This window comes from Ahaetulla prasina, chromosome 5, assembly GCF_028640845.1.
Source record: "Ahaetulla prasina isolate Xishuangbanna chromosome 5, ASM2864084v1, whole genome shotgun sequence".
NCBI classification, from domain to species: Eukaryota; Metazoa; Chordata; class Lepidosauria; order Squamata; family Colubridae; genus Ahaetulla; species Ahaetulla prasina.
The window spans coordinates 41,878,541-41,903,537 of record NC_080543.1 but is presented as its reverse complement, the minus strand read 5'-3'; the positions used below and the strand labels follow the sequence as shown (position 1 = coordinate 41,903,537).

Sequence of the window (24,997 nt, the reverse complement as noted above, 5' to 3'; positions counted from 1 at the left end):
CACATATAAACATATATAGGAAGAAGAAAAGAAAACAATAGGACAGGAACGGTAGGCACGTTTGTGCGCTTATGCACGCCTTTATGGTCCTCTTAGGAATGGGGTGAGGTCAATAGTAGAAAGTTTTTGGTTAAAGCTGTTAGGATTATGGGAAGAGACCACAGAGTCAGGTAAAGTATTCCAAGCCCTGATGATTCTGTTGCAGAAGTCATATTTTCTGCAATCTAGATTAAAGCGGTTTACATTAAGTTTAAATCTATTGGTTGCCCTTGTATTATTGCAATTAAAGCTGAAGTAGTCTTTGACAGGAACAGGATTTGATAAAGCATTGCCAAGTTTGAACACTTGTTGTCTGTTAGACAGAAAAGCAGATATCCATTTGTGGAGGGGTCCTGAGATGCCATAGGATGTTAGTTTAAGGAGAAGTTTATTGTGTACTACTGAGTCAAAAGCTTTGCAGAAGTCTATGTAGATTGCATCTATTGATTTGCCTTGATCTAGATTTGAAGTCCATATGTTTTTGCAGTGGAGAAGTTGTGTTACATGATAACTTTTTCCTGAAACCAAATTGTTTGTTGGAGAGTAGGTTGTTAGTTTCTAAGTGTGAGGTAATGGATTGATTGATGATAGATTCCATGACTTTGCAGGTGACGAGCAAAGGGAGATCGGTCTGTAGTTTTCGACTAAGCTGGGGTCTCCTTTTTTGAAGATGGGGATGACTGTGGCTAGTGACCAAAGTTTGGGAAGAGAACTGGTAGTGAAAGCTTTATCAAAGATAATACTTAGGGGTTCAGCTATATTAATGGAAAGTTTTTTTAAGAAATATGCACATAGACCGTCAGGTCCAATAGAAAGCGATGGTTTTAAGTTGTGAAGAGCTTTACCAACGTTGTCTTCTGTGAAATCTATATGAGTTAAATCATCATAGTCATTGCTGGTTCGTTTGTGGAATGTTGGATATGTGTTATCGGAGTTAACAAAAACTGAGCCAAAGACTGAGCCAAAGACTGAGCCAAATCCTTACAATTGGTGTAGCATACTCAGCAATTCATTATAATTACTCCATTTTATTCATAAAAGATATGGTTGTTTAATGAAAGAAATAAAATTCTACTTTTAGTTTTATTTGTATATTACTTTCAAATTATATTGGTTCCCACCTACTTCTCATTATTATTATTAACATATTAAAGCACTGTATAGTAAATAAAAATATGCTCATAGTTTTCTCCAATTAAAGATCTTTTCCAAAAATATCATTCTGGGTTTGCAATGCATACAATAAATATTAATGTGAATTGTCTGAATATAGCTTAAGTCTGTACCCAAAATACATCCACTTAAGTTATATTTCAAATCAATAAATCCTTACAATTGGTGTAGCATACTCAGCAATTCATTATAATTACTCCATTTTATTCATAAAAGATACGGTTGTTTAATGAAAGAAATAAAATTCTACTTTTAGTTTTATTTGTATATTACTTTCAAATTATATTGACAGCCTGAGATCCTTGAAAATAAATAAATATAACAGTACTTTATTTCTCACAGGCATTCAGCCCATTCTCATGACCACATGAATGCTATTGTTACACCCTAATACTCCCTGGGTAGAACACTGCATGTCTCTACTGTATGTAGAGTTTCTATGCATACTATGGCCCCCTATATTTATTTCAGCATGTGGAATTATCATACTCAGAAATCAACTTTATTTACACAGCCTTACTTACAATGTATTGGTATAGTAATGACAATGAATTTGTACTTGGATTTCACTCAATTTCTTTTTACTTTCCTATAATTACTTATCTTATTCTTCAGTTTGTCTGAAATATGTATCGAAATGTTATATTCCCCTCAATGGACGGAGTTTCTATTATTTCCAAGTGACTCTTAAATAACTTGGAAGAGAGCTCATAATGTTAGAATGATGTATCAAAAGTATATGCAGCATTGAGATAGACAAATGTTTGCTTGGGCCCAAATACTATAATAGTTATTTGCTTTCCCAACGATTTAATTCTCTCTTGCTGAATTATTTGTGAACAAGGAGAGAATGCTTGTTCTCTCTCCCCACCCCACTTGTTGCTTCTTTCCAAATGTTATAAAGGCATAACTGATTTTTTTTTTTCAAATTGTGAATTTTAGGAATATAATCTGTGCATCTGTAGCTGCTAGTCCTTTACATGATCTAATCTAATCTTAGAACGTTTTCTATCTCTGTCCAGTGCAATGAAGGACAAATCTTTTCTTGTTCATAGAGAACAATATGTGCAGAAATAGATGTTAGAAGGGAAACAGAGCTTCCTTGAAAGGGAAATATTGGCAGGTAGAAGCTGTTTAACTCTTCTAGGGCTTGCCAGTAATAGTACAATCAAAGGAGGACATAAGGAATGAAGACTGTGGCTCCACTCAGCAAACAGAACTGGCAGAAGGCTCTGTGAATGCAGCAATAAGTGGAGAAATAGATTTTATAGTCAAAAGTGGCGAAATAAGTGAAGAAATACATTTTGTAGTCAAAAATTGAGAAATAAGTGAAGAAATATATTTTGTAGTAGAAAAAAAAAGTTGCCTCAATGTGGTTACTTTTGTTAGTGGCCACAAACTAAAATTATTCAGTTATACTGCAGCTTGCCTGTTCTTTCCTGCACATAATTAATTTACCCTACAAAACAATTTAAACACTATTTAAATGTGTGGTATCCTGGTATTCTGATAACTTTATCTTTTGAACTACTGATCAAAGAAGAACATGAGATTGCTAGCATGACTAGATTTATTAGATACCATGGAGAGAATTGTGGATTTAACTAGCAGTCCTCCTCCCTTTCCTTTACATAATCTGACTTTGCTTTGAAATCATCAAATTATATTGGTTCCCCACCTACTTCTCATTATTATTATTAACATATTAAAGCACTGTATAGTAAATAAAAATATGCTCATAGTTTTTCTCCAATTAAAGATCTTTTCCAAAAGCTCTGCAGAAGAGACTTACAACATTTTTTACCATTCTTCTAAAGAATAGAAGGGCTAATCTGACTTAAAGAGGTATTCCAGAAGGAGTGGCCCATCACTAAGAAGGTTGTGTTCCAGAGCCCAACCAACAGCATATTGTCCTGACTAGACCAGATAAAATCTGCAAAGGCATATTTTATTTGGAGAAAGCAGTCTCAATTGTTCCTTCAGGGAAAGTGAACACCACCCCAAACAATAGAAGTATATCCACAGAACTAGAAAGTTTCTGTTCCAGTAACAACTCTTCTGTTATGCACAGTTCAGACTTTACAGCTATGACTACTTCACAGGTTTTTGACTTCTTAGTCCTGTATGTGATAGCAGTTACACCACCTTCTACTAACTTTCATTAGTTGAATCCTTTCCATAATGATGATCCCCCCAGCCACTTCTTTTTCTCAACTTCTTCCTCTTTTTATACCTAAATCTCTTTCCATCTCCTAGTATTCAACTCAGCTAAACATCTGAGCAGTCCAAATACAGTCCAGTGTCTTCTTTGTTTCTTTTTCCAGCATCTACTTTCAAATAAATCAATTTTTCCTCAAAAAATAATACCAACAGCAACAACAATGCTATTATCTTGCCAACCAAATTTACTGTAACAGAAATGGAATGAGCTAGTAAGTAGATTTGGGGGAAAAGGTGTCAGGTGTCATTTAAACCAATATTCATGCCGGTTGCATTCATATGAGATATTAGAAAGAATTTCCTAACACTATTTATTATTCCCTAAAATAGTAAAAGATTTGAATATATTATTTCTTAAAATGTTCAAGTAGTAAAACAAAATTTGAGATAATTTGGTCGTCAAGATAAGTGCTGCATAGCAGTAAGGTGTTTGTTTTAACAATAAATTTTACCAACTTTTTACTTATTTCTTAGGCTGAGAAACAATTTATTTCTGCTTTTCATCAGGACAAACCGTCAGAGACCAAGATGGTGGTGGAAAAGCCCACAACTCCATCCGTGGCCCAACTAGCAGGAAAATTTCAAGAGAAATCATCAGTTTCTGGAAAGGAGGTAGGGATAATGCAACTTCCCTACAAAGGGAAGTTCAATTTGCACATTGGGGTAAACCCACTCCAACTTTATGTATATATTCAGATTTGAGCATTCCTTAAAGAGCCAATATTACGTATGTTTTTTTCATATCTATCTCTTTTCTCTATTTTTCATACGTTTTCCTCTGCTTTTAGGTCCCAGCTCCTAAACCAGCACGCAGAAAACCACCTTGTTCTCTTCCCCTCCACACAAATAAGATGGAGCTAGGACAGAATGGTGAGCTAGTAAGTATCAATATTTTAAGGAAACGGAATTGTACTTCTTTTATAAGACATGTTAATAAGAACGCTAAAACTGAAATGCTGCAATTGCTGTAGAGGTGTTTGGAATGGTACAAGGTAGTGATTTTCTTACATCATAGAGCATGATTCTATCTCACCAAGTTCTGTTACTACGGAGTTCTTGGTTGCCTCCTGATGTGTCAACTATGTTGTGTAAATATGCCTGCATGTTATTAAAAGAAACCACCCTATTGGTTAGGGTAGTTCCAGGAAGAATTGGGCTTCCAGCAGATGCATAATTCATGTACATAAAAACAGGCATTACTATTCATCTGCCATATATGATTATTAGGGTGATCATATATATGGTTATATATGATTAAAATAAGCATCAACCTCTTTAGGTAATGTTACATGTTTCTAATTGAATATGGATGTAAAATCCAAAAGCAAATATCTCCAAAATGAAGCTTACATCTTCCCAAACAAAGCAGGTAAGAGTACATAGATATCTTTAAAAAATTACTACATTGGTTCATGAGAGCAAGATGTTTGATAGTAGGACAGACCAGACAAAAGTACTGAATTCCCATGAATTAGATAATTTGTTTGTGGATGATTATTGTGACCAAGGCCCAAGTAGTGATTACTAAACACAATTCAGTCCTCAACAAACTTATTTTATTAAAACACCTGAGAATTAATTCATTCTCAGCTTCATCCAAAACAAAATTCTTAATAACTAGTCTATCAGCCTTATCACCAACCTTTGATATCTTCGGCAACCTGCCAAAGGCTTTTCTCGGCAAAACCCCCACAAAGTTCAAGGGACGCTGACAAGAAGCACAGAAATTAACGTTGCTTTCCTACAAAGAACCCAACGGCTCGTTGTTGCTCTTTTAAGCCTTATGGGAGTGGCCAATCACCTTATGGTGTTACTCCCGAGTTGTCCTTTTTTCTTCAGCTGCTCTTGCCTTCTGGCAGCTCTTTGCAGGCTCCTCCTGTTCCTCTGCCACTCTGCTGTCCGCCTCTGGAGCAGGAAATGTAAATTTTGTTACTACCGGTTCTGTGGGTGTGGCTTGGTGGGGGGTAATGTGACTGGGTGGGCATGGCCAACTTTTTTTTAACTTTTAAAAACATTTTTTCTACAACCTCTTCGGTCAAAGAACTTGTAGAAAAAATGCTTTGAAAGGGTTCTGATGATCCCAGATGAGTTGCCTGATTGCCAGAACCCTTTAAAAGCTTTTTTTTACAGCCTCTTCAGCCGAAGAGCTTGTAGAAAAATGTTTTGAAGAGGTTCTGACAATCCCAGCTGAGCCGTGTGATCATCAGAGGCTTTTATTTTTATTTTTTATTTTTACTTTTAAAAGCATTTTTTCGGCTGAAGAATGTGGGCATGTGGTGGGGGGGCAGGGGGGACAGGGATTTTTGCTACCGGTTCTCCGAACCACCCGGCACCATCGCTACTGGATTGGTGATCCGGTCTGAACTGGGAGCATTTTACCCCTACTCTGGAGGCTCCGGAGTCCATGCATCGCTCCCAGATGGCCCTGGCCCCATCTCTATCTCCGATGCAGAGCCCTCATTTGGGCCTTCCCCTGACTCCAGGATTGGCCCATTGTCCTCCCCAGCCTCCTCACTGTCCAAGTCTGCTGCCAGGTCTGCAGGCTGCTGGCGGACCACAACAATGATAGGAGGAGTTGAAGCAAATAGAGGGTAGGGCTATTGACCAAAGTAAGCAGTCTCATCTGTTTTTCCTCTTTCTGATACCACATTCTCTCTCTTTTCTTCTCATAATTCCTCTCTAAACAACCTGTTTCCTGTGGCTTGAGGTAGATAGAAAGAGAAAAAGAAAGAGATAGAAAGAAAGATAGAAAAAAGATAGAAAGAAAGAGGCAGATATTTCTTACAGAGATATAAATTTGTCAAGAGTTTTTTTCTTCAGTACTTCAGGTTTCCCATGTCTGCTTCTTATTCCACATATACACTATATACTCATTATACTATTCTGTTTCAGGGTAAACAATGTAGTTTTGCATTCTCTCTTCATAGATTTCCTTTTTTGTCATCTGAATAACATCACACCTGTCCACAGTGGCAGCACTAGTAAACAGATGTTGCATTAGAAGTTATAGTCAGGGAATAAGCTCTGCATTATCATTTATTTATTTTATCAATTTCAACCATCAACTCAAAGGTTTATAATTAAAAAGTAAGGACAATGAAATAAAAGAACAAGAATGCACATGAGGCCTAAAGACAGGCATAAACACAAATCCCCCATCCAGAAGAGGCTTCACCATCAACCTCTTCCAAGACCTCATTTCATCCCAGATAAGAATAAAAATTGGAGAATGGTAACCTACAATGGTGGCAATAGGAATTTCCATCCTTTTAAGTTAGTTACTTCTCTAATTTCTGAATCCTTTCAATTTATCCTCATTGTGAGGTTAGATGTCTAGCAAGAATATGATAGTACTGGTCCTGATAAAACCCTACAATCCTAATACCATCTATTGCATCATTTATTATATACTTTATTCATTAAACATGACACTCAGTCAACTGAACATTTAGAAATGTGTCACAAATACAAGTGACTGGTGCTAATGGTTGATAGCGGTTGCTGCCAGCATCTTAGGTATCAACACATCTATTATTATTATTATTATTATTATTATTATTATTATTATTATATCTAATATACACATATCTTTCTTTTGTGGAATATAGTCCGTTCCAAGGAGGGTTCTTCAAGGGTACTTGTATTGATAACACTATTTTCCTAGAGACTTTTTATACTTAATAATGAAAATTTAATAATTAAAAATGAATCAACCAAACACCAAAGATTTTTGGAAAGTAACAAAAGGTGGCTCTTTCAACCAACTCTGTTTCGTATTTCTCTTTTTACAGAAACCATCCCCAAATGCTTCTCGCCCTATAAGGATAAAGCCCAAAAGTTCTCCTCTCATTGAAAAAATGCAGGTAAGATCTGATCGCATCATTGCTCCTCTCCTAATGTTTTAAAAATGTTAATAGTTAAAACATTTAGAACTTCTAGTTGCTGATGTCATGAACGGGAAAAAAACCCAAAGCTGTAAAGACAGAACTATAATGACAATATGGAATGGAAGATGCATGAAAACAGGAAAGCTCAACATAGTGAAAATGAAATACATTGACTACATATTGATATCTTAGGCATCAGCAAATTGAAATGGAGTGAAATTTCAGAATATCATAATGCTGACTACTACTCAGGACAAAAAAAAAAATCCACAGAAAGTGTATGGATACAATATAGTCAAATAGATTAATCGTTTCATAGTTCCCATCACCAATCTCTTTCCACTTATGACTGTATGACTATAACTTGTTGCTGGCAATCCTTATGATTTATATTGATATATTGATCATCAATTGTGTTGTAAATGTTGTACCTTGATGAACGTATCTTTTCTTTTATGTACACTGAGAGCATATGCACCAAGACAAATTCCTTGTTTGTCCAATCACACTTGGCCAATAAATAAAATTCTAATTCTAATTCTAGAGAATAATATCAGACTTCCTGGAAAGCTCTTTAATAAAATGGTAATTCATATTTAACTCCAACCATTGAGGCAGAAAAGAGGATTGATAAATTTTATGGTTAAATTCAACATGAAATCATCAGCTGGAAAAATAAGAAGGAAAAATGTAGTTCCAGTGGTGGGATTCAAAATTTTTTACTACTGGTTCTGTGGGCATGGGTTGGTGGGCGTGGCATAGCTTGGGGGTGTGGCTTAGTGGGCGTGGCAGGAGAAGGATACTGTAAAATCTCCATTTCCTCCCCACTCCAGGGGAAGGTTATTAAAAAATCCCCATTTCCTCCTGATCAGCTGGGACTCGGGTGGCAAAGAATAGATGGGGGCAGGGCCAGTCAGAAGTGGTATTTACAGATTCTCCAAACTACTCAGAATTTCTGCTACTGGTTCTCCAGAACTGGTCAGAACCTGCTAAGTACCACCTCTGTGTAGTTCAACTTCAAACTGATTTTTAAAGAATGCCAGTGAAGGAGCATACTGAATTTCTATACAGTACAAATGCCCATATCCAACATGGTGAGACAGACTAGCTCCAAGTTAGTGGAAAAGTGAGAAAAAAATTGTATATTCTCTCTGCATTTGTTCAGCTGTGTGCTGAGAGAAGCTAATCAAGTTTCCATCCAATAATTGGATTGGTTGGAATTGGAAACAGTTATTGGATGGAAACAAATCAAGGACAGAAGCAATCTAAGGAGAAAATTCCTAACAGTGAGAACAATCAACCGGTGAAACAAATTGCCTTTGGAAGTTTTGAGTGCCCCATCATTGGAGGCTTTTAAGAAGTGACTGGAAAGCCATTTGTCAGAATTAGTATAGATCTCCTGCTTGAGCAGGGGATGACCTCCAAAGTCCCTTTCAACACTGTTACATTTTTGTTTGTTTGTTTACATTTATACCCCGCCCTTCTCCGAAGACTCAGGGCGGCTTACAATGTATAAGGCAATAGTCTCATTCTATTTGTATATTTTTTTTACAAAGTCAACTTATTGCCCCCCCAACAATCTGGGTCCTCATTTTACCTACCTTATAAAGGGTGGAAGGCTGAGTCAACCTTGGGCCGGGCTCGAACCTGCAGTAATTGCAGGCTCTGTGTTCTAATAACAGGCTTCTCTACTGCCTGAGCTATCCCGGCCCCATTATGCTGTCACAATTTATATTAGGACTGTCTCACAATTCTGGAAATAGAGAATTTAAGACAATCTTGAATAAAAAGAATTAAATCTTTTGATATTCTGGCCATGTTCACCCTTTCTTTGAAAGCAAACCACTGTTGATATATTTTCTTGGCCGAGATGCTAGAAAAACTATAAGGCTTGAGCCAACATACAAGAATAGTGTCTACATTCAGCTGTGTTGGAAAGGCAGCTTTTCTCCACCTCTGCTCGTCCCTAAATTATTTATTGACAGTCACCATTAGATACATCAGTTGGTGAAACAGATATCTTAAGCACAACAGCTCCCTCTTGTGATTATAATATTACAACAGCAGTGATTTCCAAAAGACTGCCTGCTAATAGGCCAGTCTAGAAATCATATATGAAAAAATTAGCAAGATATTTAAAGGTATTTCTAATTTAATAGGATCCAAAAATTCATTCTGATTTGGACTGTGAATGAGGGAGGACAAGTTCAGTGGGAGCATCAATAAATAATAAATGCAATAAATGTGCAATAAATAATAAAACATTTATTTTCACAGCCATATTTAGACATGGTACCTTACAAAGTACCAAATTTGATTTCTTTTTTTCCCATTTCCAATTTTCCCATCCAAAAACCAGTGTTCTGTACTCACTGAGAATCCTCATTCGTAAATGGTCTATCTTCATAAAATCATGGAAAGCTTTGAAGAGACCTTGGAGACCAATCTAGTCCAGTCTAGTCCAGGGATGTCAAATTCACATCATCACAATGGCATCACATGACATATCGGGACGTTTCCTTCCTTCACTAAACTGGACATGGGCATGGCCAGCATCCGGCCCCTGGGCTGGGAGTTTGACATCCATGGTCTAGTCAATTCTATTTTTTATTACCTTCTCTCCCAGAAACTCATGAAAGACTTATTAAATGCCTTGCTGATCTCAGAGTTAACCCGTGAACAACTAACAACTGGTCATTCTATTTAAAAAAAATCATGTTTTTGCATATCTTGTCCTTGATGAACACATGTTGGCATTATTCTCTAAATGCTTACAAGCCAATTGTTTGATAATGTGTTTCAGAAATTTGCCTCAGTCTTTTTGACTCTCGTGTAAAGATGTAAAATACATTCATCTTTCTCAAGTCCTATGACACTCTGTTTGTCCTCCATATTGTCAAGAATTTATAGATGAAGCTCCAAAATAATACCTACAAGATTCTTCAAGATTCTTAGATGCAGTCGTTACGGGTCCTGGAGAGTTAAACTCATTTATTATAGTTAGGTGGCTATTTTTTTAACTTACTACAAGCCATTTCATGTGTCAGTTGTCCCACTTAGATCCATTTAAACATAGTTCTTTGCACAGAAAATTGAAATAAAGTCAGAAATGTCAAGTTCTACTTCTTTCCAAAGTTTGCTACAATCCTAATTTCCCCAAGCAGTAGCCCTTCCCCTTCTCCTTCTTCCTTTTTCTTGGCAAATTAATCTTGTAGCATCCTTTGCAAACCTAAGTTCCTTTCTGACTTTCTTTACACAGATAATAACTGTGTTATTGGTATGCCTGTTTAGTTCAGTTGCCATTTTGTAAACATATCCCTTTTAACTCTCAGCTCCATCAAAATTCACTATGCATTCACAATTATTTCATAAACTATCTCCTATTTTTTTTCTCACTTTAGAATGGTGGTAACTGTATATCCAATATCTTATTTTTTAGAAATTTCTAACTCTCCTGTAAAAAGATCAGGCTAAGGATAGATCATCATGAAAAAATGTAGTTACCAAGATTCAACAATAATTTGATGTTACCTAATCGCTCAATCAACTTGCCTGCATTCTCTTTGACTTGACAATTTTTGTCTGTGGGATTCTTGGAAAGGTTTATTAAAACTGAACATTCTAACATCTGATATGCATGTACAATTCTGCCCCAATTTCTCTTTTTGTAGTATCTTAAAGCAAAGGTAATATGATATGTTTCCACTGCTTTTACCTCTTCAGCCAGCAGTTTTTTATTTATTAGAATCAGAAGAGCCAAGTCTGCTTTTTCTCCTTTAAGAAACACATGAAAGACAAGAAACAAAATCAGGAAGACGACTAATGACTTTTGGGAATTGTATAGTCTTGGCTGAGTTGGTTTTCTAACAAATGTCTTCATAGTGGAAGTCTGTATGTTTTTTAATCTCCAGATCTCTTGCCTGACTTTGCTGGTTACAATAATCCTATAGTAAAATGCTTCTCTCCCCCCCCCCCTTTTTTTCCCCTCCTGTATTCTTACCTATGGTCTCAATTAGACATTAATATTCAAACTCTGGGATCTTAATACATGTATGTACTTTCTTCACATAAAATGCCAATACTTCATCTGGCATATTATAGTAAATAACATTCTATTTGTTAATCTTTGTATTTCACTCATGCACTGTATCATACCAGAATCCATCCATCCATCCTTCCTTCCTTCCTTCCTTCCTTCCTTCCTTCCTTCCTTCCTTCCTTCCTTCCTTCCTTCCTTCCTTCCTTCCTTCCTTCCCTCCCTCCCTCCCTCTCATGAACTGCCAAATGCATGACTCTGGTTGACTTAAAAGAAAGATAAAAATATTATAACAAAGTAATAAATAATATGTACAGCATTCAAGATAAATGTAACAGAACATGATTGTTTAATTAACACAACCCTGATTGTTCTCCATACTCTGTGCAATTGTGAACAACTGGAAAGCTTAGTTTATCTAACCAGACCTAATATATCAGATGCCTCTGTGTCTCACATACTCCTCCCAGTTGAATTTCCAGGACTTGGGGCTGCACTATTTTTAGAGTTTTCTTCTCCTTCCTCCAAGGGATTCAGTTTAAAGCCCTCTGAATCTGCTTTGCATGGCATCTTCTAAAAACATTTTTTTCAGTTCTTGTGAGATGCACCCTACCTTTTGCAGAAATCATTTGTTTTGGAAATACAACCCATTATCTTGTAATCCAAATAGTTCCTATTGGACCATCTGTGTTGTTAGTTGTTCATTCCAGTATTCTTCCGTCTTCCCAAGTCATATCCTTCAACAGGAAAGAGTGAAAAAATGCCATCTCTTTCACTTTCCTGTCCAACACTTCATAATCCTTTGCTGCCCCTCCATTGCCTGTTTAACTGTGTAATTTGTTCCCATGTGAATCAACAAAAAGGAATGTGTCAACAGGTGTTCAGTCTTCAAAAGCCTTTCATCACATTCTAAATATGTGCCCTAGGAAGGCAACACATTTTTCTGAGTACATTATTCAGCGAACAACAGATTGTGTCTTCTAAGCAAGGAGTCTCCAATCACCCCTCCCACCACTACTTCCCGTTCTTCAGGACAGAGGTGGAATCCTTCCCCTTGGGCACACAATATTGTCTTCTTCCTCAGTCCCTGAGGTTTGGTTGTTGCTGTTTCTCCAACAATATGAATGGGGACAAAGATTATGGAATTGCAATTTATTTTGAAGCTCTAGAGCAATGATGGCTAACCTTTTTGCCATTGCGGTGCCAGGAGGGGGGGGTCACGCGCGTGCATGTCCACACCCATAATTCTATCTGCCTGCCCCCGCACATACATGCCCGACCCGCCTCCCCACTCCTGGCACACGATGGCCTGGTAGGCCCATGTTTCTCTCACCAGGCTACAGAGAGTCGGGGCAAACGGCCTTCCTCCACCCCAGAGGTCCTCCGAGGCCAAAATGATCCATTTGCTACAATCCTAATTTCCCCAAGCAGTAGCCCTTCCCCTTCTCCTTCTTCCTTTTTCTTGGCAAATTAATCTTGTAGCATCCTTTGCAAACCTAAGTTCCTTTCTGACTTTCTTTACACAGATAATAACTGTGTTATTGGTATGCCTGTTTAGTTCAATTGCCATTTTGTAAACATATCCCTTTTAACTCTCAGCTCCATCAAAATTCACTATGCATTCACAATTATTTCATAAACTATCTCCTATTTTTTTCTCACTTTAGAATGGTGGTAACTGTATATCCAATATCTTATTTTTTAGAAATTTCTAACTCTCCTGTAAAAAGATCAGGCTAAGGATAGATCATCATGAAAAAATGTAGTTACCAAGATTCAACAATAATTTGATGTTACCTAATCGCTCAATCAACTTGCCTGCATTCTCTTTGACTTGACAATTTTTGTCTGTGGGATTCTTGGAAAGGTTTATTAAAACTGAACATTCTAACATCTGATATGCATGTACAATTCTGCCCCAATTTCTCTTTTTGTAGTATCTTAAAGCAAAGGTAATATGATATGTTTCCACTGCTTTTACCTCTTCAGCCAGCAGTTTTTTATTTATTAGAATCAGAAGAGCCAAGTCTGCTTTTTCTCCTTTAAGAAACACATGAAAGACAAGAAACAAAATCAGGAAGACGACTAATGACTTTTGGGAATTGTATAGTCTTGGCTGAGTTGGTTTTCTAACAAATGTCTTCATAGTGGAAGTCTGTATGTTTTTTAATCTCCAGATCTCTTGCCTGACTTTGCTGGTTACAATAATCCTATAGTAAAATGCTTCTCTCCCCCCCCTTTTTTTCCCTCCTGTATTCTTACCTATGGTCTCAATTAGACATTAATATTCAAACTCTGGGATCTTAATACATATATGTACTTTCTTCACATAAAATGCCAATACTTCATCTGGCATATTATAGTAAATAACATTCTATTTGTTAATCTTTGTATTTCACTCATGCACTGTATCATACCAGAATCCATCCATCCTTCCTTCCTTCCTTCCTTCCTTCCTTCCTTCCTTCCTTCCTTCCTTCCTTCCTTCCTTCCTTCCTTCCTTCCTTCCTTCCTTCCCTCCCTCTCATGAACTGCCAAATGCATGACTCTGGTTGACTTAAAAGAAAGATAAAAATATTATAACAAAGTAATAAATAATATGTACAGCATTCAAGATAAATGTAACAGAACATGATTGTTTAATTAACACAACCCTGATTGTTCTCTGTGCAATTGTGAACAACTGGAAAGCTTAGTTTATCTAACCAGACCTAATGTATCAGATGCCTCTGTGTCTCACATACTCCTCCCAGTTGAATTTCCAGGACTTGGGGCTGCACTATTTTTAGAGTTTTCTTCTCCTTCCTCCAAGGGATTCAGTTTAAAGCCCTCTGAATCTGCTTTGCATGGCATCTTCTAAAAACATTTTTTTCAGTTCTTGTGAGATGCACCCTACCTTTTGCAGAAATCATTTGTTTTGGAAATACAACCCATTATCTTGTAATCCAAATAGTTCCTATTGGACCATCTGTGTTGTTAGTTGTTCATTCCAGTATTCTTCCGTCTTCCCAAGTCATATCCTTCAACAGGAAAGAGTGAAAAAATGCCATCTCTTTCACTTTCCTGTCCAACACTTCATAATCCTTTGCTGCCCCTCCATTGCCTGTTTAACTGTGTAATTTGTTCCCATGTGAATCAACAAAAAGGAATGTGTCAACAGGTGTTCAGTCTTCAAAAGCCTTTCATCACATTCTAAATATGTGCCCTAGGAAGGCAACACATTTTTCTGAGTACATTATTCAGCGAACAACAGATTGTGTCTTCTAAGCAAGGAGTCTCCAATCACCCCTCCCACCACTACTTCCCGTTCTTCAGGACAGAGGTGGAATCCTTCCCCTTGGGCACACAATATTGTCTTCTTCCTCAGTCCCTGAGGTTTGGTTGTTGCTGTTTCTCCAACAATATGAATGGGGACAAAGATTATGGAATTGCAATTTATTTTGAAGCTCTAGAGCAATGATGGCTAACCTTTTTGCCATTGCGGTGCCAGGAGGGGGGGGTCACGCGCGTGCATGTCCACACCCATAATTCTATCTGCCTGCCCCCGCACATACATGCCCGACCCCGCTCTCCCCACTCCTGGCACACGATGGCCTGGTAGGCCCATGTTTCTCTCTCACCAGGCTACAGAGAGTCGGGGGGGGGGCAAAAACGGCCTTTCCCCTCCACCCCAGAGGTCCTCCGGAGGCCAAAAATGATCCATTTGCCAAGTTCCGGTGGGACCGGAAGGTCCGTTTTTTGCTTTCCCCAGCCTCCAGGGCCTCTCTAGGAATCTGAGGAGGATGAAAATGGCCTTCCACCCCCCACCACCCCCGGAGATCCTCTGGATGCCAGAACTGGCCCGTTTGCCAACTTCCGGTGCAACTGAGCTGAGCTCACGTGCCCACTGATACGGCTACACGTGCCACCTGTGGCATGCGTGCCATAGGTTTGCCATCATGGCTCTAGAGAATAAGAAGTCTTTTTGATAGGTTTGGGTGCTTGTGTCATGTTCCTCCATTTTTCTGGCCTCTTTATCTGCTCTTTTCCTATATTCCAGGATGCTTCTTGGTAACGCTGCCCATGTACAAGTGCTTCCTGTCTCTGTTCCAAGAATGCTGGGGGTTCTCCATCATAATTTGTTATTAATTTCGGGGTGAAGGAGGATTACTTTCGTCTTATGTGGTTATTATAGTTTTTACCTCACAACTTTATTTGGTCAATATCAATGAGGAATCCATCACAACATTACATCAGATTGCCATGTCACATGAACTATTGGTGAGAAGGGTCTCTTTCCCTTCCTGACCTCTTCGATCAATTATATCTCTCATCCTCAAGCTGCTGCCCCCACTCTAAGTTCACTTAGGACTGCCTTCAAAAGAGGACATTGTGAAACAGCTTCCTTTTTTGTAATGCTTACACAGCTGCTTTGAAAGCTATTATCTGTTGTTTGGATATAGGACAATATAGGTGCTATGTCAATGTGCTTATGGAAGCTTCTCTTTACAATGTTTTGAATAGTCTTATATCCAGTATTCTTGGGTGTTAATAGAACATCTGCTCAGAATCTTGGTTATATCGTCTTTGGTTTTTGTGTATGTCATTTTATTTATAGGAGAGAGGGTTGTTCTTCCATAATTGACCATCTGATGATACCATTGAGGCCATTTCCACCTCCAGTTATTTCCTATCATTTAATAAGGAACTATAGAGGGTCTCCAATAATTCCTTGGCAGTTCAGAGATAAATAGATCAATAATAATATCTCAGCTCCATAGACTACATATTTTTCTCTCACTTCCCCCTTTCCTATTTTTTTCCTCCCACAGAGCTGGATACTATTTTATATTTTCTACAGAGCCGTTGCTGAAACATTGTTAGCTCATTTTTTTTTAAAAAAAAATTGCTTATTTTAATCAGGAGCTGAACATGATTAATCCCTCTCTACAAAATAAAATTGATAGCAGTTTCAAAGTTCCATGTTCACCTCTGAATGATGTTTACTTCTTAATGGATGATGGCAAAGTTGGCAAATTATTCCAGAAGAAAAATACAACACAGTCTGTCATTCCTTGGCAGATATCCTTATTAAGCATTTAGGAATCTCTCTGTTTCATTAATATTAAGTGTGCTCCATAAACTAACTTCAGCAATAGATAAAGTGAGTAATATCAAGGCAAGATTTCAAATATTGGGAAGAAAATGAAAGTACTTATTTATGACTTACTCATTTTCTTTACAGGCCAATTTGGCACTTGCTCCAATTTCTATGCTGCCAGGAGCATCTCCTAAAAGCCCTGGACTAAAGACAATGATGTCTCCCTTTAACAGTCCACCAGTCACCCCTGTCAGCCCAAGGACTCATTCCTTGAGTATTCCTGATGAATCTCCAGTTGATTTTGATCAACCACCAGAAGGTACTCAACTTCAGTTTTATAATAAGGTAAGATATAGGCTGGTCACCATAATATTGACAATTTTTTTTTTTACATTTATATCCCGCCCTTCTCCGAAGACTCAGGGCGGCTTACATTGTGTAAGGCAATAGTCTCATTCTATTTGTATATTTATATACAAAGTCAACTTATTGCCTCCCCAACAATCTGGGTCCTCATTTTACCTACCTTATAAAGGATGGAAGGCTGAGTCAACCTTGGGCCTGGTGGGACTAGAACCTGCAGTAATTGCAGGCAGCTGTGTTTAATAACAGGCTTCTTACAGCCTGAGCCACACCGCGGCCCAATTTAAAGATGAAAAGGAAAGGAAGAAGTCAGGGGGAAAGAGATTTTTCAAAATGTAGTACCATTAAAACATGAATATGAAATAAAATGAGTCAATAAACAGCTATAGCAGTTTCCAAACAGATCACCAAGAATTTTCATCAAGTAACAGTTAACTAATTGAAGTAAATGAGTAATTATTTTTAAAGAAAATTTTCAAGGTCATTTGGCTGGAATATTAATTTTATTTGTTGAATTTTATAACAGTACTGTAATAAGTACATTGCATAGTTTTGATTTTTTTAAAAAAAATACTCTTGAAGTTCATGTGATGTTCCTAGTATAAAGTAGTTTCCTGAATTCTATCCTGAGAACCTTTTTAAGAGGAGGAAATGTTAGAATATCATTTTTTCATTGTTAGGCAAGTGACAGCCATATAGAAAAACATTCCTCAGATTTGAATATGTGGAATTCCCATATAGCTTAATGTACATAGGATTGTGAGACTGAAATTTCTTTAAATGTGCCACTTCCTTTAACTTGCTATCATTAAATGAATATACCAGTACTTGCAACACTGACAGATTTTTCTTTCTTCTTTTATTCACTTTGTTTCCCAGCTCCTATTGCTAGCCATCCAGCTTTCCTTGGGATTCCTTTCAGATAATCTAATTTTGTCTTTGGTGACTCCCTATACTCACTAGCCTTCCATACCTGATAGTCCTACTTAGATTTCTCTATTCTTAAGCATCTCTAAATGACTCTTCTGTGGCCTGTCTTTTGACTACCTGAAACTGATATTGGATTTTAATCTATCTGCTCCTTTATGCATGCTTACTTTGAAGAATGATCCTACAGATGATCTATCTATTTAAACTCCAGCTTGGCCAAAGTAACTAAATCTCTAGATTCATGACAATATCAGCTGCATAGATGGAACAAAATAAGATAGCTTTAAGAAAAGGAAAGATGGTCTGAAGTTATTGATTTCTTAAAGAAATACCAACTCATGTAGGAAAGTATTAGCCTCTTCTCCTTTTATCAGCAATACCATATCCCAGTTCATTTACTGTTTCCACTCTTCCATTCAAAATCATTGTTTTGGTGAATGAATACAGAAAATTCTGGAGCTTCTGCCCAATGTTTGTGTTTTAAAACTAGACTTAATTTTAAAATCTGGCAGATTTTAAATAACCACATTTATCATCATCATCATAAAGATGGTGATCTTTACATTGGAAGAGACCAGAAGATCACATTTCTTATCCACAAAAACCATATTGGCCAAAGTAACTGTAATGTGCTAGTTGACACTGAAAATATATTAGAATACTTCTTCACTTTTTGCTAAGGAACAATCATATGTTCTTCAATGTGAAAGAAATGGTAATGCCAAAAATTAATCTTATGAAGAATAACTAATAGAGTCCAGGAATGAATGCAGTTCTGTTGGTTGTTTTTAATGATGTCTGGTCTGGGTCATGTTCTTATTTCAATCACAGCTTTATCCACTTTCAGGTAAGGACACGAGGATCAATAAAGCGCAGACCTCCATCTAGAAGGTTTCGAAAATCACAGTCAGAATATGGAGATGACCTAGATTTAGGAGGGACAGTTTTACCTCAGGAAAATGGTTCCAAAACTGAGGAGAAGGAAGAAGTAGATGTATTTATGGACAAAAATAAATGTATGAAATCCTCACCTGCCCCCGAGGGTGGTGTAGACCATCAGAAGAAACAAAATCAAGTAGCTTCTGATGAAAAATCCCCATCAGTTCTACAATCTAGTGGATCAGAAAACAAAGAGAAAGAAGTGGATACAGAAAAAGTAACAAAATTCAAAGAGAGCCAGGAAGACAAGACACAGCAGAATCTTTCAGAGGAGAGGCCAAGTAAAACTGTGAACAATGAGAAAGAGAAGAATGCAGATACTAATACTGCAGAAGATACAAAAAGAAAACCATGGAACTGTAATGCTTCCAACATGGAAAACACTTACAAAGAAAAGAGGGAGGAAAAAATAAATGGAAGTGAAGATTCACATCATGAATCAAGTAGACCAGATATTGGGACTTCACAACCTACTGGAGATATGAAACTGTTCTGAACTCAAGGATATGGTGCTAATATAATTACTAAACAAATGATAAATGGAAAGCCAATTATTAGTGTTCCTATTGCAATACTTGCTTATAAACTATTTCTAGTTTATAATAGTTTATGAAGAAATAAACTAATTCTTTAAAGAAGACACCAAAGAAACCTGAATTATTGCTTTCTGCTGGAAATTCGTAAGCTTTTGTTGAGACAAATCAGGACATCTATGATGGACAGCAGCCTTACCAAGCTCCTTAAGTTTCTCAAACTTGGGGACAGGCCAAAAGTATGTTTTGGAGATTGTTGTCTATTGAATTTCAACAGTTGCTGAGTGTTTTTTTTTTAATGGAAAGGACTATGATCCATATTAATTACACTTTCTGATTAAAGTTAACATTTCCAAACCAATTCTGGCCTGTGAGCTATAATTATACTGCATATATATTCATTATAAAGTCAGCACAGAAACACCAAAAACTTAGTCTCTTCTTGTTTGCTTAGTGGCTGTGAAATAATTTGCAGATGTGACAAAGCAAAAAACAAAAACAAAACAGATTTTATACAATATTTCATATCTTTTGAATTTTTCTGAGTTTGCTATTAAGCACAGGAAAAAGCTATGGCTGGATTCAAGAAAATAATAGATAGATTCGGCTACAAGATTGCTAAGCCATTGTGATAAATAGGCCATGGCTTATGGTTTAGCATGTACAAACTCAGTTACATGACTTATTTAGCAAAAAAAGTGAAACCATAGCATGACATGATATGTGTATTAAATTTGTGGATATTTTTATACATGAATGTTACATTAAGTTTGAGCCTCTTGTGCTATTTATCTAATTCCTTTGGTTATTGTTCATATTTTTAAAAAAGGAAAAGAATTATTTATAATATACATGACAGATCTCCCCGGTGTCTTTTTAAAATTCTATTACTGAATTGACAAGCAATTATATCTTTCAATTCATTTGTCAAAATAACCTGCAACTTGAAAAGTCTGCTGTTCTCTTTAAGAAGCCAGTTATAGCAATTGCTTAAATAGACATCTTCAATTATTTTAGGAAGTAGGAATAGAATAGAAATAAAAATAGGAAGCACTAAATCATGCCCGCATTAGATAGATCTGTTTTAGAAATGCAACTCCTAGTCAAACAAGGGATCTATAAGTAATAATGGCTGAAATAGAGTGGTAAAATCAAAATCTTTTTACTACCGGTTCTGTGGGCATGGCTTGGTGGGCGTGGTGTGGTGTGGCTTGGTGGGCATGGCTTGATGGGCATGACGGGAAGATCCCATTCTGGGCAAGCCAGAGATGGCATTTGCCAGTTCTCCGAACTACTCAAAATTTCCGCTACCGGTTCTCCAGAATCGGTCAGAATCTGCTGGATTTCACCCCTGCTGAAATATCAAATGGGGAGAAAACATATAATCAACAAATTAGGGAGCAACAAGCTGAATACATCTACATTTGCTGTTCAACTTTGCATTGCTGAACGGTTCTGCTTGGAGTGACTGAAGAATGAAAGCATATACTTATCAGTATGAATAAAGTAAGCATAGCTATTTGGAAGGCGTTACGCCTAGGTCTGCAAATATTGCTTATATATTATAGGTATTGCTGACAAATGAACATGGTTCACTGCAGAGTTACTTTGCACATTGTGCAGGTCAGCTGTAGTATAGTTCTGCATCTCAGTGATCTAAAGAGAGCATAGCATCATTTTCTGAATGGGGAGAAAATCAGATACTGCAGTTAGCAGCAAGATTTAAGAAATATTTTTCCCAAACTGTGATTTGCAGATGTTTTTCTAAAAAGCAGAATAGCTATTGGCTAAAGGAGCCAGATGATTTTTGTTTGCTTTCTTCACATGACTAGTATTATCACAGTGCATGGTGCTGATCCCAGAAGATAGCACACTTCAAAGCAAAAATATGAAGTAGTTTCAAAAATAATCATGCTTCAAGAAATAATATGGTATAGTAAACAACTTTGCAATTGAAGATGCCCATTTATACTAAATGGCCAGTTTAATTCTGTGAATTTTTCAAGTAGTATGAAGGATAAAATAGGTTCTTGTTGATTGTATAATTAAACTGGTATGTACTGCTTTCTGGTTGCCATAGATAATAGTAATTTTATATAAATATTTATGTAATCTATGCACCATGTCATTCTGCAAAATGAATTTTCTTATGTAATTTTGATTTTTGTAAAATGTGTTTGTTAAACTTAAAAACTATTGAGCATTCATTTATTATTTGATTCAGACAGCTAACATTTTCATACAGATTGTTTCTTTCTTTTTGTCCCTTTCCAAAACAGCAAAGAGGCATCCCATGTTTGTTGATCATCTATTGTTTTGATCATTGCTTTTTGTAGAACAATAGCTGTAGATGGAGTGACTGGATTTTTTTTCTTGGATTTCCATAATTTATGGACTGTTAGCTATGCATTGGCTAAATCATGAACCTGAAGAACACCATCAAGATTTTTGTATTTGTTTTACTAAACCATCTCAGTTATTAAAAACTTGTGGGATGCCCATCACATGTCCTGGATTAAACTAAAAAAGTATATATCCTATCCTTGATTTGCTGCAGAAATAAGGATATTTATATGAAGTTTAAGAAAAGCTGTTATTGTAGTGTAGGCTTGATTCACATGCTAAATCCAGAAAGAATCTAATTGTCAAAACATTTGGAAAAGTTTGATTGAAAAATTATTTGGAGGTTCCAGGAGATAATACTAAAAAGTTGTTATTAGGGCGATCTCACTTAATCTACATCTTTCTTGAGATTAGTCACCAATTCCTGCATCACTGAGCTTTTTTCACAGGCTCTTAAATTTCAAACATACTATATAAAGATAATGAAGACATCTAAAAATCTAAAGCTGTCATTTAATTGGTGCTACTATTGGTCTGTTTTTTCAATATGTTCACTTATTTAATACTGCTCCTTATCTGAAAGCCGGCATGATTCATGCCGGCCACATGACCACGGAGACGTCTTCAGACAGCGCTGGCTCTTCAGCTTTGAAACAGAGATGAGCACCGCCCTAGAGTCTGCAACGACTAGCACATATGTGCGAGGGGAACCTTTACCTTTACTTTTATCTGAAAGCATTCTGTTCTCAGGAACATCCATAAAAATCAGATAACCATGGTTTTGTTGTCACATAAAATCTATTAAATAGTATTGTTTATTGAGTCATGGTTCACAAATATATGCACATGAATTGTGTGTTTTTACTTGTTATTAATGTAAATGAGAAACACATTTTTTAAATGTAGGAGTGGTAAGGCAGTTAAATATACATCACTCTATTTATACATTGACATTTTATTTGTGTTGGGAATATTTTATTTATTTATTCTTCAGATTTTTATTCTGCCTTTATTATTCGGTAAGCAACTCAAGGCAATGAATACACCTAACCTACCTAATATTCATTCCTCCTCCTATTTTCCCCACAAAAACTCTGTGAGGTAAGTTGGGCTAAGAGCAGGTGACTGACCCAATGTCACCCAGCTGATTTCATACTTAAGATAAGGCTAGAGAAAAAAAAGATTCTCCTAGTTTCTGACCCAGGTCTCTGCTGATGGTAGAGGGACAGAGCTGACAATGGCTTTATTTAGTTATCAGAATTAAAGTAAATAAAAGAATGTATGGCACTGAAATTGTAGCACTGATTTTGAAACAGAATTATGTACAAATGATGAACATGTGATTGTTAAATTTATAAATGGTATTGAAATTTGAAACAGAAGAACAAGTTAAGGAATGTATGATGAAGTTGACTAAAATTTTTGGTTATGGTATACAGATGGAAAGATGAGAAAATATGTGGTTGAAAGAAATGAGATTTACGCTGTTATAAACTTAAAGAGAAATTTTATAAAATGATGTACAATGGGTATACAGTATGACTCCATAAAGATTATCTAAAATGTATTAAAGTACTTTAAATTTGTGTTGGAAATGTGAACAAGAAGAAGGCTGAACATAAAAAAAAAGCTTTAAAAATTAGATTCAACTAATTCAGAGGATTAGCATCTCACAGGGTTTTTGTGGGAAAAACAGGAGGAAGGTATGTTGGATATACCTTGAATTATTTGTATAAATAACACAGACAGGACACAATTTAAATAAATAAATAAAATATTCAAATGAAATTAGAATTTTTCTTCTTCAGAGTGATGGATATTTGGAAAAAAGTTATGGAACATTACTTTTATATATAACTTTAGTGAGATAACTGTATGCACAAAGTTGGAAAGATCTGGTAATATCTACAATGGATGAATGGTTGGTGAAGATGGCAGAACTTGCATATATATGAATTTATGATTTATAGTTGTGAAGATTAGGTAAGATAGAAAGAAGAGTGATAATGTAATTTTAGAGAGGGGTCAATTTATAATTGTACTTATAAATGCTGAAATAATCAGAACTCACTTCTTTATATCTTTTTCTTTCCTATTTTTCTGTAATTTTTTTCTTTTTACACCTTTAGCTTTTTTCCTCTTCTTCAGTCTGTTTTATTAGTCTTATTCTTGTATTTAAACTCTTTCTTTCTTTCTTTCTTTCTTTCTCTTTCTTTCTTTCTTTCTTTTTCTTTCTTTCTTTTTCTTTCTCCTCCAGATTTGGCAAGAAGAATAGTGACTCCAAAGCTGGAAAAAACTGCCTAATCTTGGATCTTTATTGATTAGGTTTTCACAATCTGTTGCCCTTCAAATGCACTGAATTATAATACCCATCAACCAGTGGAATAATAGTTGCCAGTTTCCTTGCAGATATCTTTGGACTTTTATTTCTTTGTATGGCTGCCAAAATATAAAGAAATGTAATAATCTATTATTTTGATGAAAACATTTTATGGAACACCCACCTATTCTGCATCCAGTTGTGAATTCAGTGCTATCACTGTATTTTTTTTTGGACTGTATTATCTTTCCATATTTTATTTGAACCTGGTTTGGGTAAAGGTGCAGTGAATTATTTACCAGGCCATGTCTCTGGCATTTGTGTTTCAACTAAATTGTTATGTTCTGCGGCAAAAATAACAAAGACGTGTAGTACCCTAAACTAACACCAACAAGTCCATCAAATCCATGAAGTGTTCTCAGCAACTAGATTTATCTAAACATACACACTTAGATTAAATGGCTATGAGATGAATGATGTATGCTCATTCACTAATAGTTTAAACATGTGAAAAGTAAGCATGGTCTTTCATACTATCACTTATTGATTATACAAAAATCAACAACGTTTATGTTAAAAGTTGTGATAGGACAGAAACTATTATATCCAATGAGATGGAGGAAAACTACCATTTTCTCAAGGATATCAATGCTTCAACAATTGTGTGCTCCAAAGACGATAGACAATAATTCTCACAGAATGCAGTTCAGCTGGTGTTTATTGATGCTGCTTCAAGCTATCTGAAAAACATGCTATTAGGGAATGCAGGTGGAGAATTCTGAGTAAAAGCAGATATTTGCTATACATTAAAATAAAAGAAGCATGTCTATGACACTCATCTTCCTGTTCATATGGATGTCTGGATTTGTCCACTGGGATGTACAGATTTGTGCTGACCAGATTTGTGCCAATCATATACATTTTATAGACCATGAAAATAAATGAAAATAAGATATTTCTGGAAAAAATAGTCTACGTTCAGAATAAATGAATAAAATGCTCTTTTAAATGCTTCTTGTGATCTGAAAAAGCTAAGTGATGCATGTTAAATGTTATATTCCAGCCTCTCAGGTGTATGTGTCTAACTACTGGTAATCCCTCCACTCTTCACCCCTCCTGTACTTTATCTTAGAA

At 36.3% G+C, this 24,997-nt stretch overlaps 1 protein-coding gene across 3 annotated transcripts in view; it reads left to right on the top strand.

The window, feature by feature from the left end:
* The window catches only part of RCSD1 (RCSD domain containing 1), a 36,932-nt gene extending 17,371 nt beyond the window's left edge, over positions 1-19,561 (top strand). Inside the window, exons 2-6 of one of the 3 annotated variants that reach the window (XM_058186073.1) lie at positions 3,907-4,044; positions 4,221-4,310; positions 7,224-7,295; positions 16,580-16,780; positions 18,576-19,561. In XM_058186073.1, coding sequence (XP_058042056.1) covers positions 3,907-4,044; positions 4,221-4,310; positions 7,224-7,295; positions 16,580-16,780; positions 18,576-19,163 — 1,089 coding nt within the window. In that variant the 3' untranslated portion in view covers positions 19,164-19,561. The remainder of the gene's footprint in view (positions 1-3,906; positions 4,045-4,220; positions 4,311-7,223; positions 7,296-16,579; positions 16,781-18,575) is intronic. The other 2 variants (XM_058186074.1, XM_058186075.1) reach the window with 2 other exon arrangements.
* The last annotated feature ends 5,436 nt before the right edge of the window (positions 19,562-24,997 follow it).